At 45.7% G+C, this 13,169-nt stretch overlaps 1 protein-coding gene across 2 annotated transcripts in view; it reads left to right on the top strand.

Moving 5' to 3' along the window:
• The first annotated feature begins 1,062 nt into the window (after nt 1-1,062).
• evi5l (ecotropic viral integration site 5 like) overlaps nt 1,063-13,169 on the top strand; it is a 30,140-nt gene continuing 18,033 nt past the window's right edge. For both annotated transcript variants that reach the window (XM_083693815.1, XM_083693814.1), the window contains exons 1-3: nt 1,063-1,244; nt 10,540-10,942; nt 12,187-12,376. In XM_083693815.1, coding sequence (XP_083549941.1) covers nt 10,698-10,942; nt 12,187-12,376 — 435 coding nt within the window. In that variant the 5' untranslated portion in view covers nt 1,063-1,244; nt 10,540-10,697. The remainder of the gene's footprint in view (nt 1,245-10,539; nt 10,943-12,186; nt 12,377-13,169) is intronic.

Genomic DNA, 13,169 nt, shown 5'->3' with positions numbered 1-13,169 from the left:
CTGTATAAACCTCATTCATCAGTAGCCTGTTTCATCAACATTACATTATCTAGTAACTATCCTAAATGTTTGTATTGTGTGGATATCACTTGTCTGCCTGATCCCTGACTTTTTTTTAAATATATAAGTCTATGCCCATGATCTACGATTCACTGCACTGGTACTTTTCTCCACGTGGTGGCAACAAAGTAAATGAAATGTTTTACTGCAAAGGTATCAAAGCTTTCACAAATCACCAAACCCATCCATGCTTGGAGTCTGTCTCTTGCACTGAAGTAGCCTCTTATCGACACTCCCGATACCCACATAATCCAAAATACTTCCATCATGTTTCATTGTATCCTTATTCACACCCTGACATGGACAAAAAGCCTGATGAAATTCTCAGGCCACAGGCCTAGAAATGCCTTAGTGGCGCACTCTTCCACGGTGGCGTAAATGTTCAGTTGTCATTTGCTTCTTGAAGAGCCTATGACTTATGTGGCTGTTGGATTTTAGTATCTGTGATTGACTGTGCAACAATAACATTACCATGTGCCAACTGAACTTGAGACTGACGTTATAAAAAATTTTTTTTTACATAATAAAAGTGTGACATTGTACAAATAATCGTACATTCGTCCTTCCTGAGAAAAATCATCTCTCTTTTAATCGCAAATACACCGCTGTACAGCGATGACACCTGCAAGTCCCTCCTCCCCGCAGAATAAAGAATTCACACGATTGGTGCATTTTGTTGTCACTACCTTAACTGAGCCAATTCATTGGGTTTGTACACGTCAATCATATCACACTCTGTGATCTGATTGGTGTGCCCCACCTCATGTTGAATGAAGTATAAAGTCTAAACCACGCCATTCTGATTCTCTTAACAATTAATGACTAATGTTGCTGTTCAAAAGCGTATGTTAAGTTTACCATTTTATTGTCAGCCTTATTTCTATCCTAACGGTCTAACCGAGGCGGCCATGGAAGAAGAGAGGGTGCAGCTCACTGCCTCGTAGGCGTCGCCTGTAGGTCGTCTTGAGGAAGCTTGTACTGACAGCTGCGCGAGTTCGCCTGCTCCACACGGTTCCACAGCAGCACGAGTGATGGCATTGGTGTCGCGGTGAACACGGTATTTGTCATATAGCGGTGTAAACTCGACGTTGGAAAGGCTTTATTTCTTTGGTCATTTCGTAGTTGACCGGTTTTGGAATGACATAGGAGCTGCAAGCCGCTTCGACTATGGGAACATAATTCAGGTGGGCTTTGCTCTATTATTTAAATATTTTCTTGCATTATTTACGATTGTTGATATTATTATAATGTAATGTAGCCAATTGTATACATTATTGTATTTCAATGTGGTCCATGGTGTGCATGGAAAGAGCGTTTGTGGTCGAATACAGAGAAGAAATTGGGAGACGCTATGTATTTTTACGTGGAAGAAACATACATGATCTTCATCAACGATACTGTCTGAGACTGCTCCATTTATCTCATTGTCGAATTAATACAGTGGGCTTAATTTGCATAATGCCGGAAAGAAACCCCTCAAACGAAGGACCAGCGAACTGGCGAAATGTAGAAATCGTTAATTTCTGCACTGTATTACGCACAGACAGTATAGGCCTACGATGAATAAGACAAGGGGACACACTGTAGACTATAGCCCCTGCGTGGCCTCAATTTCATATTGTTACACAATATCTACTATGTTTTGAATAGCCTTGTTGCCTCATAGCGCTGCAAGACGTCGACCTGTGTCATCTTAACTGGTGCACATATGCTGGAACTGATCCATCGTCTGCGGTGAAAACCTGTGGTACAGGTAGCTCCTTATGCATCAGCATTTTGGCCTGACTACATGGCATAATGCCATCACACAAACACCAACAGACCAGCCAATGGATGGTAATACATGCATCGACGGCACGCTTCTTTCGGCCTTTGTATAAACCGTCGGCTATGTCCTATTTTGTGTAGTCCTGTTTATCTCAGAGGCAGAACCGATATCATATTGGCTCTTTGTCTTGTATATATTTATTTAGCAATTGAACCAAATCGAGGAAAAATGTAGATGATGGGTATCTCTGGATATGATACCCATCATAAGTGTGAATCATTAGTCATCATTAGTATAAATTGGCCCTACGGTTTGATAAGGAATGAATATTAGTGCTGATTTATACAAACGTTGAATATCTGCCCCAGGCCTCCTTATTCAAGTCTCTTTGGGAAAACTGCAAAGGAATTAATTACAATCTTTCTTCTGATTATGGTTATGTATGATATGGAGACATGCACCTTTGAGTGAAAATACTGGTAGAGAGCAGTTTGTGTGTGTGTGTGTGTGTGAGAGAGAGAGAGAGAGAGAGAGAGAGAGAGAGATAAAGTGATTGCTTTTAGCTTTATCAGTGGAATCCACTCACCATACACAGAGACTTGGAACATGTCAAGAAAACAATTTCAAGAAAACAATTATCTGATCTTCACATCCTCATGACCTTGTTTTGAAGTGAAAAGCCATCTCAGATTAACATACACTGACACCTATATTTAAATCACACACACACACACACACACACACACACACACACACACACACACACACACACACAAACACACACACTGTGAAACTCAACACATACACAAATACATACAGTGAAATTCAACACACATACATACACACACACACACACACAAACACACACACTGTGAAACTCAACACACACAAACACACTGTGAAACTCAGCCTGCTACGGCTACGCTCTCTCCGCAATGCTAAACTGAATGGTAAGCTAATAGGGCCTGGACGATGTTGTCAGGATAACAGCCATTGTGTTTTACACTGCCTCTGCTGTGGTGGCGGAGGGCAAAAACTGCTGAATGGAGGGAGGGAGGGAGGGAGGGATGGATGGATGGATGGATATCATATGCCTGTATGATATTGTATTGTTTGTCCCTGTGCTGTGCTGTGCTGTGTATCGCTGTGAGACCCTTGTTGTCACACTGACCCTCCCGTATCTCGTGGCAACCCAGCAGAAGCCCCGGGCAGAAGCCCCTGGCCATGCTCCTAAACAGGAAGTAGAACGCATTTTCTCCTAGGATACATGATTTAAAACACTATCGTTAACCCTGACCTTAACCTTACTCCTAACCTGATGCCAAACCATAACTTTAAATTGGAACAAATAGCTAATTTACTTGCTCATCAAATTTTGACAAGATAGACCATTTTCACAAACAACATGGCCACATAGCCTAATGAGGACTGAGGCCCTGTTCTGAGTCCCTGCTTCACTTCATTATACTGCAGACAGAGAGATACTGGGGAGCAACTTGTTCACCAGGCAATTCAGGCCCGCTACTACAACCCTAAGCATCAGTAACTTGATGACCTGGCAACCCAGGCTGTCTACTACCCTAACACAGCAACCCGATGACCTGTCAACCCAGGCCCTCCACTACTACCCTAGCAGCAACTCCCTGACCTGGCAACCCAGGCCCTTCACTACTACCCTAGCAGCAACTGCCTGACCTGGCAACCCAGGCCCTCCACTACTACCCTAGCAGCAACTCCCTGACCTGGCAACCCAGGCCCTTCACTACTACCCTAGCAGCAACTCCCTGACCTGGCAACTCAGGCCCGCCAGTACTACCCTAGCAGCAACTCCCAGACCTGGCAACCCAGGCCCTCCACTACTACCCTAGCAGCAACTCCCTGACCTGACAACCCAGGCCCTCCACTACTACACAGCAGCAACTCCCTGACCTGGCAACCCAGGCTCTCTACTACCCTTACACAACAGCAAATCCATGACCTGGCAACCCAGGTCTTCCACTACAGTACTACCCTAGCGCAGCAGCAACTCCCTGACCTGGCAACCCAGGCTCTTTATTACCTCACCACAGCAGCTCTTCCAGCCCCTAGTCTGTTGTCCTAGTCTGCAGATGTTGGTTTTTCTGAACAATGACTGTAAACTACATTTGTAATGTCAGTCATCCATATCCCTTGGAGCCATTTCACTTAAACTTTCATTTATCGCTGTCGGTACATTTTAAATGTCATCTTCTATACCCATCCTCTCCTAAAAGTAAACAGGAATGATAAACACGCCAAGTCCAGCTTTCGGAAGTAAAAAAACATCTGCCAGAAGAAGTCTTTAAAGGTGTTTAGAAAAACATTGTATAAGTATGGACTAATATCAACACTTATGTTTAGTTTTGAAGAAATAGTTTGGCTTCTGTAAGTTTAAGAATCATTGCCCAGTCTCCGGGTCATTCTGTTACCAAAAAGTGTGAAAGATTTGGGGGAAATGTGGTTCCGTAAAAGAATGGTAATTTAGGGTAATTCCATTATCCAACTTTGTAATTAAGTAAATATGTTTTTTTTTTTCTTTTTCAGAATTATTAGGAGTAGTCCTTGGTCATAGAGTTGTATGGTTTGTTAAACTTTGCTATCAAGGGTTTTTGTTTGGCATACGTTTTAAAGTGAAAAAAAAAATCAAGTCCCAGCACCATTCTGTTGCCCAAGAGTAGATCTAAGGCTTGACTGGTGTTTGGTAATGTGAGTAGTGGAATGATTCAGCTGATTTCACCCTATGGGAGTATGATTAACTGTAGCGCATGCCCTTGTGACTGGGTGTTGGTGGTAGACTAACTAACCAGACCAGTTTTAAAACCCTAGGGGAGCGATGCCCTTTTGATGTGACGCTGGATGAACACAGACTTTCTCACACTCAATCAACAGTAACACAATGTACCCAAGGGTATTGAGCCACCTGGCGCAGGTGTGCCAGCCGGGAAACAGAGTACCAGTGTATCTGTGTAACGGAGGGTGGTTTACTGTCAGTGAACCATGCTGGTGTGACCAGTAACCTTGTCTGAGATCTGAATACTACTGTTAGGCTTTAGCTCAGTGGACTAACACAGTCTTGTATCAGTCACCTGCTTGACTAGCTCCATACTATGAACTGGTCTCAGATCAGTCTCTTTGCCCTATTTGAATGGGTTTATATGCAAGGTTTACCACACACGCTACAGGCCTCTGATCAGTTTTTGTGCCCAAGTGAACAGGCTCAGGTTTGTATATAGGAGAGTCAATGTTGGCTATTTCCTGGGCATCATGCTGTCATCATTTAATGTTTTTTGTTTGCTTGTTTATTGTTGTTTTTTTTAATTCTAGATGCTCAGTCAACTGTCGAGGCCATCCGTCCTGTGTTTTGCTGCGTAATCCATTTGTGAGATTAGTGTGAGTGTCTGTGATGATCTGTATAATCTGTGTATCTGGTCATCTCTTTATTGAATCAACATGGATTTTGTCAGATAAAGGCACTCTATGCCATTGTAGAACAGAACGGCTTAACTGTGCTTGATAAGAGGTTTTAATGATGACTCGCATTGGTCGGAGACACTAGGGGTTGTGGAATTGTTGTGTTTGAAGATAATTTCCTCCTCAGTGCAGTCAGTGCAGTGGTGTTCATGGAAAACAACGTGTCAGGAGAGGGATTATTTCTAATTTGGGAATTGAGGAAGCCATTCTTTTTATAAATGTGGTTACTTAGAGGGAACCTGGACAGCGTGAGGAACATTTGCTGGCCACGTTATTCTAATCGCCCCAAATCTGTCTGTTTCTCATTCAGTCTTTATCGTCAAATCAACCATTCATCTGATTTGAGAGAGAGGGAGAGAGGGAGAGAGGGAGAGAGAGAGGGAGAGAGGGAGAGAGGGAGGGAGAAAGAGAGAGAGAGAGAGACCAAGGTCGTTTGGAGAGCAGACTCCCCCCCCCCCCCCCCCCCAACACACACAAACCCCGCCCTTTTTGGTTATGCCCTTTTTTGGGGAAAATCACCTGTCCTTCCATATGTCTGTGCACGTCCCAGGTTCACAATGTAGACTATGATTGTTATTGAGGTTGTACTGTATGTCAATCAATCATTCAATCAAATTGATTGTTGTAGTGCATTTTACATTGCCATTTGAGATGGGTCAGTAATATTTAAGTCAATTGATCTATCTATCAGTCATATCATGTTTTCAGCATGACTTTTACACAGTGAATTATACAGTGACGACTTGTCCTTCTTATTCAAGTGCCCTGTTTTTTCCCCAACAGGTTTGAGGAACCCTGTTACCATAACCGTATTGTTGGATGACTCAGTGAGGTTGCTGTCTCAGGGACATGGGTTAATGTGCTGCAGACACAAATATCCAGAGAGAGACAGAGACAGACACAGAGAGAGACAGAGAGAGACAGAGAGAGACAGAGAGAGACACAGACAGACACAGACAGACACAGACAGACAGAGACAGACAGAGACAGACAGAGAGAGACAGAGAGACACAGAGAGACACAGGAACATAAACAACAATGGCTGCTCTCTGGTTACTCTAGCCCTCTCCCTAAGGTGTGCACTTGTCCCCTCTCTGAAGTATGCACTTGTCCCCTCTCTGAAGTATGCACTTGTCCACTGCATCTCATTATTAGGAATGGACTAGTGTAAAAAACATGGTGGAAAGAACTCATTAGCTTATGCTTATAACCAATGCAGTGCATGAGGGGGAGTGAACAAGGGGAGAGAGGTTGAGAAGAGGAAGAGAGGGAGAGAAGAGGAAGAGAGGGAGAGAAGAGGGAGAGAAGAGGGAGAGAAGGAGAGAAGAGGGAGAGAGGTATAGAAGAGGGAGAGAAGAGGGAGAGAGGTAGAGGAGAGGGAGAGAGGTAGAGAAGTGGAAGAGGAAGAGAGGGAGAGAAGAAGGAGAGAGGTAGAGAAGAGAAGCATCAGACCAGAGCCATTGACGTCAGAGTACAAGGGTCATATACTGTACACAACAAAAGGCAGTGAAGGAGAACCCAGACACACACACACACACACACACACACACACACACACACACACACACACACAGACAGACAGTAGATGTTGTGTTGACGCATGTAAGAACAGAAGACGTGTCAACATACATACAGACAGACACAAAGATCATGTAAATGAGCTGTAACAGCGGGGTCAGGCGGGTGGGGTAGCGGATTAGTGTGTGTGTGTGTGTGTGGGGGGGGGGGCCCTGAGGGTGAGACACAGACACAGGGGGGAGGGTGACATCGTGGGTTGGGGGAGGGGTGTTTTGGGGGGAGGGGGTTCAGGGTGAGATAGATGGCCGGAGAAGTGGGGTGGGGGGCCGGAGGGGTTGATGGTGATGGTAGGGGGGTTATTGGGGGCACAATAGCGCTGTCTGTTTCTGCGGACAGTGGGAGCCAGGAAAGGAAGCGCTCAGGCACACACACAATGCTATAATTGTGCACACAGATAGCGGTTTACATGCACACACACGGACGCTCACACACAGTGCTCTCACTCCCTCATGCTCACACACACAAAGAAACAAACACGCTCGCACACACACGCTCGCACACACACGCTCGCACACACACGCTCGCACACACACGCTCACACACACACACACACACACACACACACACACACACACACACTGTGCTCACCCCATGACGTTGACTGGGAGTAGCTTCGGTTCTCCAGGGTTATGTATTTCCATTGCTCTGCATTCTCCCAAGTTCACTATGTCCGCCCCAAACACACACACACACACACACACACACACACACACACACACACACACACACACACACACACACACACACACCCCTCCAGGGAGGGAGTGGATGGGAGGCCTGCCACATCCAGTGGGCCAAACTCAGGCGTGTGTCTGTTTGGAGACCTTCATTCTTTCCTCCCATTAGCTGTACTGGAACCAATAGAAGAGCTCTCAGTCGGATCAGTCTGACTCCGCTCCGCTGCTCTGGTCTGGTACAGTATGACTCACACATTTTTGGAGTCAAGCCTGCCTTCAGTGACACTGCTGTTAAAAGTCTCCCTGGTATTCACCCGATGATGGCTACAGTGGTGAGTGTTTGGTGACTAATACAGGTAGATTTACAGTAAATGTTGTTAATTTATTTTGGGTTTCTGAAAAGCGCTCAAGTGAAAAATGCATTATCCCATGATTTATAAAGTTTCAAAGTGGGGGTTAATGTTAGTAAGGTTACAATGAAATTCTCACTCGCAAGCTTTCCTCTTAGAAAACACAAAATACAGTCGTAAAACAATAATACAAAAACAAACAATAACACAACATTGCAATGCACAGCAATACACTAGCAGCAGTGACTCTAAACACAACCAGTAAATAATATGGCCAGCACTCTCAAATAAAGATTAATACATTATAATTTAATATAAGCATATAGGTCAACACAACGGCCTCCTTTAAGATGTTGTCTGCCTTACTATCTTCAAAAGTCTCTAGATAATGTACAATTACATTCAGATAGTGGCCACAGGAAAGAATGTCAGGGGTTAAAGTTGCTTATGGGCTCAACTTAATTACCAACAGACGTTGGTTCTTCTGAAATTCCTCTGGGTTGCTATTATTACATTGTTTTTGGGGGAATTACCTCTAATTTCTGAGGGAGCCTGTATTGTGGTGCTCTGAGAGCACTCGCCTGTTTGACTGACCAGCTCCTCTGATGCGATTGGTTTCATGTGCTTGTTAATGCTTCTTTTGATTGGCCTGGCTCGGCAAATGAATGCTCTCCTTGTCCCTTCTTCTGCTGTGTTTTCTCCGTTCAAACTGTTTTCGTGTCTTTTTTTTTTTTCTTCTCCTTTTCCTCCTCCAGGCTATTTTTTCGCCTCTCTCCTTGTGGTGCTTGGGGCCGTCTTATGCTCTGGTGTGACTGTGTCTATGGCTAATGCTTAAAACGGCTATTGTTTCTGTCTATCTTACAGTGTGCACCCTAGCCTAGAGCTGCACAGTCACATTACAGTCAGAACGTCAGTGTTTATACAAGATACTCTAGGTCCTTTATATTGACCATTCCACCCCTGCACTGTGTCGTGTTCTAGAAAGACAGCTTGTAAACCGTTTGTTTGTGTGTGTGTGTGTGTGTGTGTGTGTGTGTGTGTGTGTGTGTGTGTGTGTGTGTCTTAGAGCTGATCAGCATTCTGATGGTGGTGAGCCTCTCTCCCTCCCTCTGCAGATGTGCACACATTTTCTAGGAGGGTGTCCATTTGTCTGAGTTTTGTGTGTGTGGCTCCTCTGGACCCAGTAATAGAGCTCCCATACATAATGCAAAGCTGTACGACCACAGGTGTGGACTCCTCACGGCATGGCTCCCCTCTTCCACAGTTAAACAGTAGCAGCGGGACCTTTGGCTTTCAGTTATCCAGTGACCAATGGGTTCCTCCCCCCCTCATTGGTTTTCTGATTAGTGGCTACAGTGTGCAGTCAATCTGTTGCAGCGATAGTGTGGAATTGCTGGATGGAAAGAACTGAGAAAGCACCAAGCCCTCCCTGCCCGCAGAGTCTAGCTATCTAACATTGGCTAGTAGAATGTTGCACATTGCATGTATACACAAACACAGACACGCACGAACGCACGCACTAACACACACACACACACACACACACACACACACACACACACACACACACACACACACACAGAGAAACCTTCCTTATCAGAAAATGGGTTTTATTGGGATTCACCCTCATTTTAAATTTCTGTTATTTTCTTCACTGTGAAATTGTTGGTGGATTTGCATGAGAAAACAAGCAATTAAAAGTGTAATTCGTATTCTGGCACCGTTTCAGAGATTATTTTCTGAGCTCAGCACAGATTTGTAGATTTTCCCGACACAACCATCTTTCCTAGCGCACCCTTTCATTTGACTAATCACCATCAATTAGGGATCCTATCGCCAGCCTTCCAATTCACGCTGCATCTTTGATCATGTGTCCGTCCTCGTGTATGAATCCACTCCCGAGTGCTCCATCAAACCTTCAAGATCATGACGTCACGTTAATGGCATCCTAGCAAGCGGCGGAGCGTAATCAAGCGTAATCAATACCAAAACCACAGAGTGATTCCTAACCTGTTAATGGATTTTTACGATGACCGCGCGCGCCCTTACAGAGTCATCCAGGATTAGGACTTACATCATCTCACCCGTGTCATGTCTCTTAGAAGCGAACTGATAGGGAATATTGAGCCACAGTGAGAGTATGTCATAATGGGGATGGGATGACGGGGTGTCCTCTGAACTCACGATTACATCATAGTGTGTCAGGCAGGTCCCACACCCTCGTAACAGCTCTGTGAGCGAGATGGGAGGTAATGGCAGCTAATAGCAGGGATGTGGGGGGGGGGGGGGGGCACAATTCCCTGGCCCTTTGCCCTGCCACACACACACAGTGCGCTCCTGGATGGTTCTGTTATTTATGTTTTCCCCTCTTAGTCATAATATAGTCTGTGTGCACGTCCCTGGTTCACAGTGTAGACTATCGTTATTGAGATTGTACTGTATGACAATCGGTGTTCAGTCAGTCGTTCAGTCAATCATTCATTCAATCAAATTGAATCTGTTGAGTCTGTCTGTCTGTCTGTCAGTCATAACACGTTTTCAGAGTGAGTTTTACAAAGTGAATTATGCAGAGTGAGTACTTGTACTTGTTAGTCAACTTCCCTGTTTTCCCCAACAGGTTGGAGGAACCCTGATCCTATTGGCTCCACGCTGCGGCAGCCTATCAGGCTACAGAACCAAGGGGGAGACAGGTGAGGAGCCCCCCCCCCCCCGTCCCCACCCCCGTCACACCCTCCCCCCTGCTGTCCCACAGTGCCACCCCACCGCACTCCCAACATGTCCACACCCAGTGGCAGCCCAGAGAGAGGGGGCACAGGAGAGGGGTTAGTTCAGCTGGAGTGTCCCCCCTCCACGCCCCCGGGCCTGGACCCCGACCCCCCCTCCATGGGCAGCCCCGTGCTCAGCCCGGACTCATCCTCCCATGATGCCACGCTGTCGGCCCCCGCCGCGTCCCCGGCCGACTCTGAGAGCCTTAGCCCTGACGAGCTGGAGCTGTTGGCCAAGCTGGAGGAGCAGAACAGGTAAGAGGATTGTTGTTGTTGTGTGAACAGTCATCCAGTGATTTGTTTATCTCATACAGTATTTCTATTGCAAAAACAGGTAAGGGGAGATGGACTTTGTTGCAGAATGTATTTTCTCTTCTCCTCAGAGAGAGCACAAATCATCCAGGGTAGCCATTACAGCCAACATTACCAGTAGCCATTTTCTATTTAGACCTACAGAAAGGCTGAGAAGTTTGTGCCCAGTTGGTGCCCAGTTGCAAACAGGTTTCCAGCCCTGTAGGGGGCAGCAGAGCTGAGGGCCGAGGGCCGAGGGCTGTAGCAGTTGTGCTGAGCTCTCATTGGCTGTAGAGCTGAGGGCCAAAGCCTAGCGGGCAGGCTAGCTGTGAGGTAGCCACTTTGACACTGAGCTGGAACAAACATGCACAGTTACACCTGCCCTGTTTCTGCCTCCGTGACTAGCGTTGTAGCATTGTAGAGAGAGGCTGGGCATTAGCTGTTACTGGCATTTCCAGTATATATTGTAGGCTGCAGATACAGTGGCACTCCACTATCAGAGTAGCTCGCTGCTATTTGCCTTGGCTCCGATTACAGTCCTTCACAATAGGCCCAATGTTCCCCTATCAAATGTATGTGCCTCAACACGCCAGGCTCAGTTACTTAATCTGTTCTTTTTTCTTTTAAATGAATGATATATAGCCATTGATTTTTGAAGAATAAAACTTAACTGAATACCTCACAAGCTCAGTTCAACTGTCTTACCCCATCAGAACCCTAAATAAGCTTGTTTTACTTCATTGTGTGTAACCAATGTAATTGTAAACAAACACTGTATAGCTTCAAAATATGGTTAAAACTATCATTTTGATGTAATGGATGGTCAGTCCTTGCATCCAAAGCTCCATCTATGAATTTGAGAGTGGTGACATTACGCCAGTCCCATCCCTCAGCTGTTTACCAAAAAAGTGGCAGGTAGAATGCTTTGTGATAGTGATTGTTTGAATCCCAGATTGCCCCTTTAACTTGACCCAGAATCAATGAATGAGTCACCTCTCACGAAATAAAAACCTATGAGTCCCAGCACAAAAAAAGGCTTCATATAAATGCTATTGATATGAATGCAATCCAAAGGTAAAAACAGAGGATTACAATGTGTGACCCTTCCCTAACCCCTCCCTGCCCCTCCCTAACCACTCCCTGCCCCTCCCTAACCCCTCCCTAACCCCTCCCTGCCCCTCCCTAACCCCTCCCTGCCCCTCCCCCAGGCTGTTGGAGGCGGACTCCAAGTCCATGCGTTCGATGAGCGGCTCACGCCGCAACTCTGGGTCGTCCCTGGTTTCGAGCTCGTCGGCCTCGTCCAACCTGTCCCACCTGGAGGAGGACACCTGGATCCTGTGGGGACGAATCGTCAACGAGTGGGAGGAGTGGAGACGCAAGAAGGACAAGCTGCTGAAGGTGAGGAGGGGAGGTCAAGTCAAAGTTTATAAAATAAAAGCTTGATATAAATGCCATTGATATTAATGCAATCCATAGGTAAAATACACACAGGATACCGGTTGTAAGTTGTACATTGAAATGCTTACTTTGCATGCTTCCTGTCAACAGTGCAAATAACAGGACGTAAGAATAAAAATACAATTATATATATATATATGCCATTTAGCTGACGCTTTTATCCAAAGTGACTTACATTGCAGTGAGTGCATACATTTCAGTATATATGGTCCCAGCAGGAATCAAACCCACAACCTAAGCGTTGTTAGCGCCATGCTCTACCAACTGAGCCACAGAGGAGCACACAATAAGTGTATGTTAAAGTGAGCAATACGATACAGTAATAATTAGCAGCAGTGATGATACTGAGTGTGTGTGTGTGTGTCTGTGTGTGTCTGTGTGTGTCTGTGTGTGTGTGTGTGTGTGTGTGTGTGTGTGTGTGTGTGTGTGTGTGTGTGTGTGTGTGTGTGTGTGTGTGTGTGTGAGTGTGTGTGTATGTGTATGTAATAGGAGAGAGCGAGTGTGTGTGTGTGTGTGCGTGTTGATATGCAGTGCACACACACACACACAAAAGAGTCAGTGCAAATTGTGCAGGTGAGCACCAAGTAGTGCAGCGGGGGCAGCTAGTGTTAGCTAGTTAGCCAAGTCTTATGGCCTGGAGGTAGAAACGGTCTTGGTACCGGTCTATCTGGATGCACCGGTACCTTCTGCCAGACGGTAGCAGAGAGATCAAACAGTGGCTGGGGTGGCTTAG

The sequence above is a fragment of the Argentina silus genome, assembly GCF_951799395.1.
Source record: "Argentina silus genome assembly, chromosome: 22".
Classification (NCBI taxonomy): Eukaryota; Metazoa; Chordata; class Actinopteri; order Argentiniformes; family Argentinidae; genus Argentina; species Argentina silus.
Note: the sequence above shows the minus strand (reverse complement) of the source record. Positions and strands in the feature narration are given on the sequence as shown.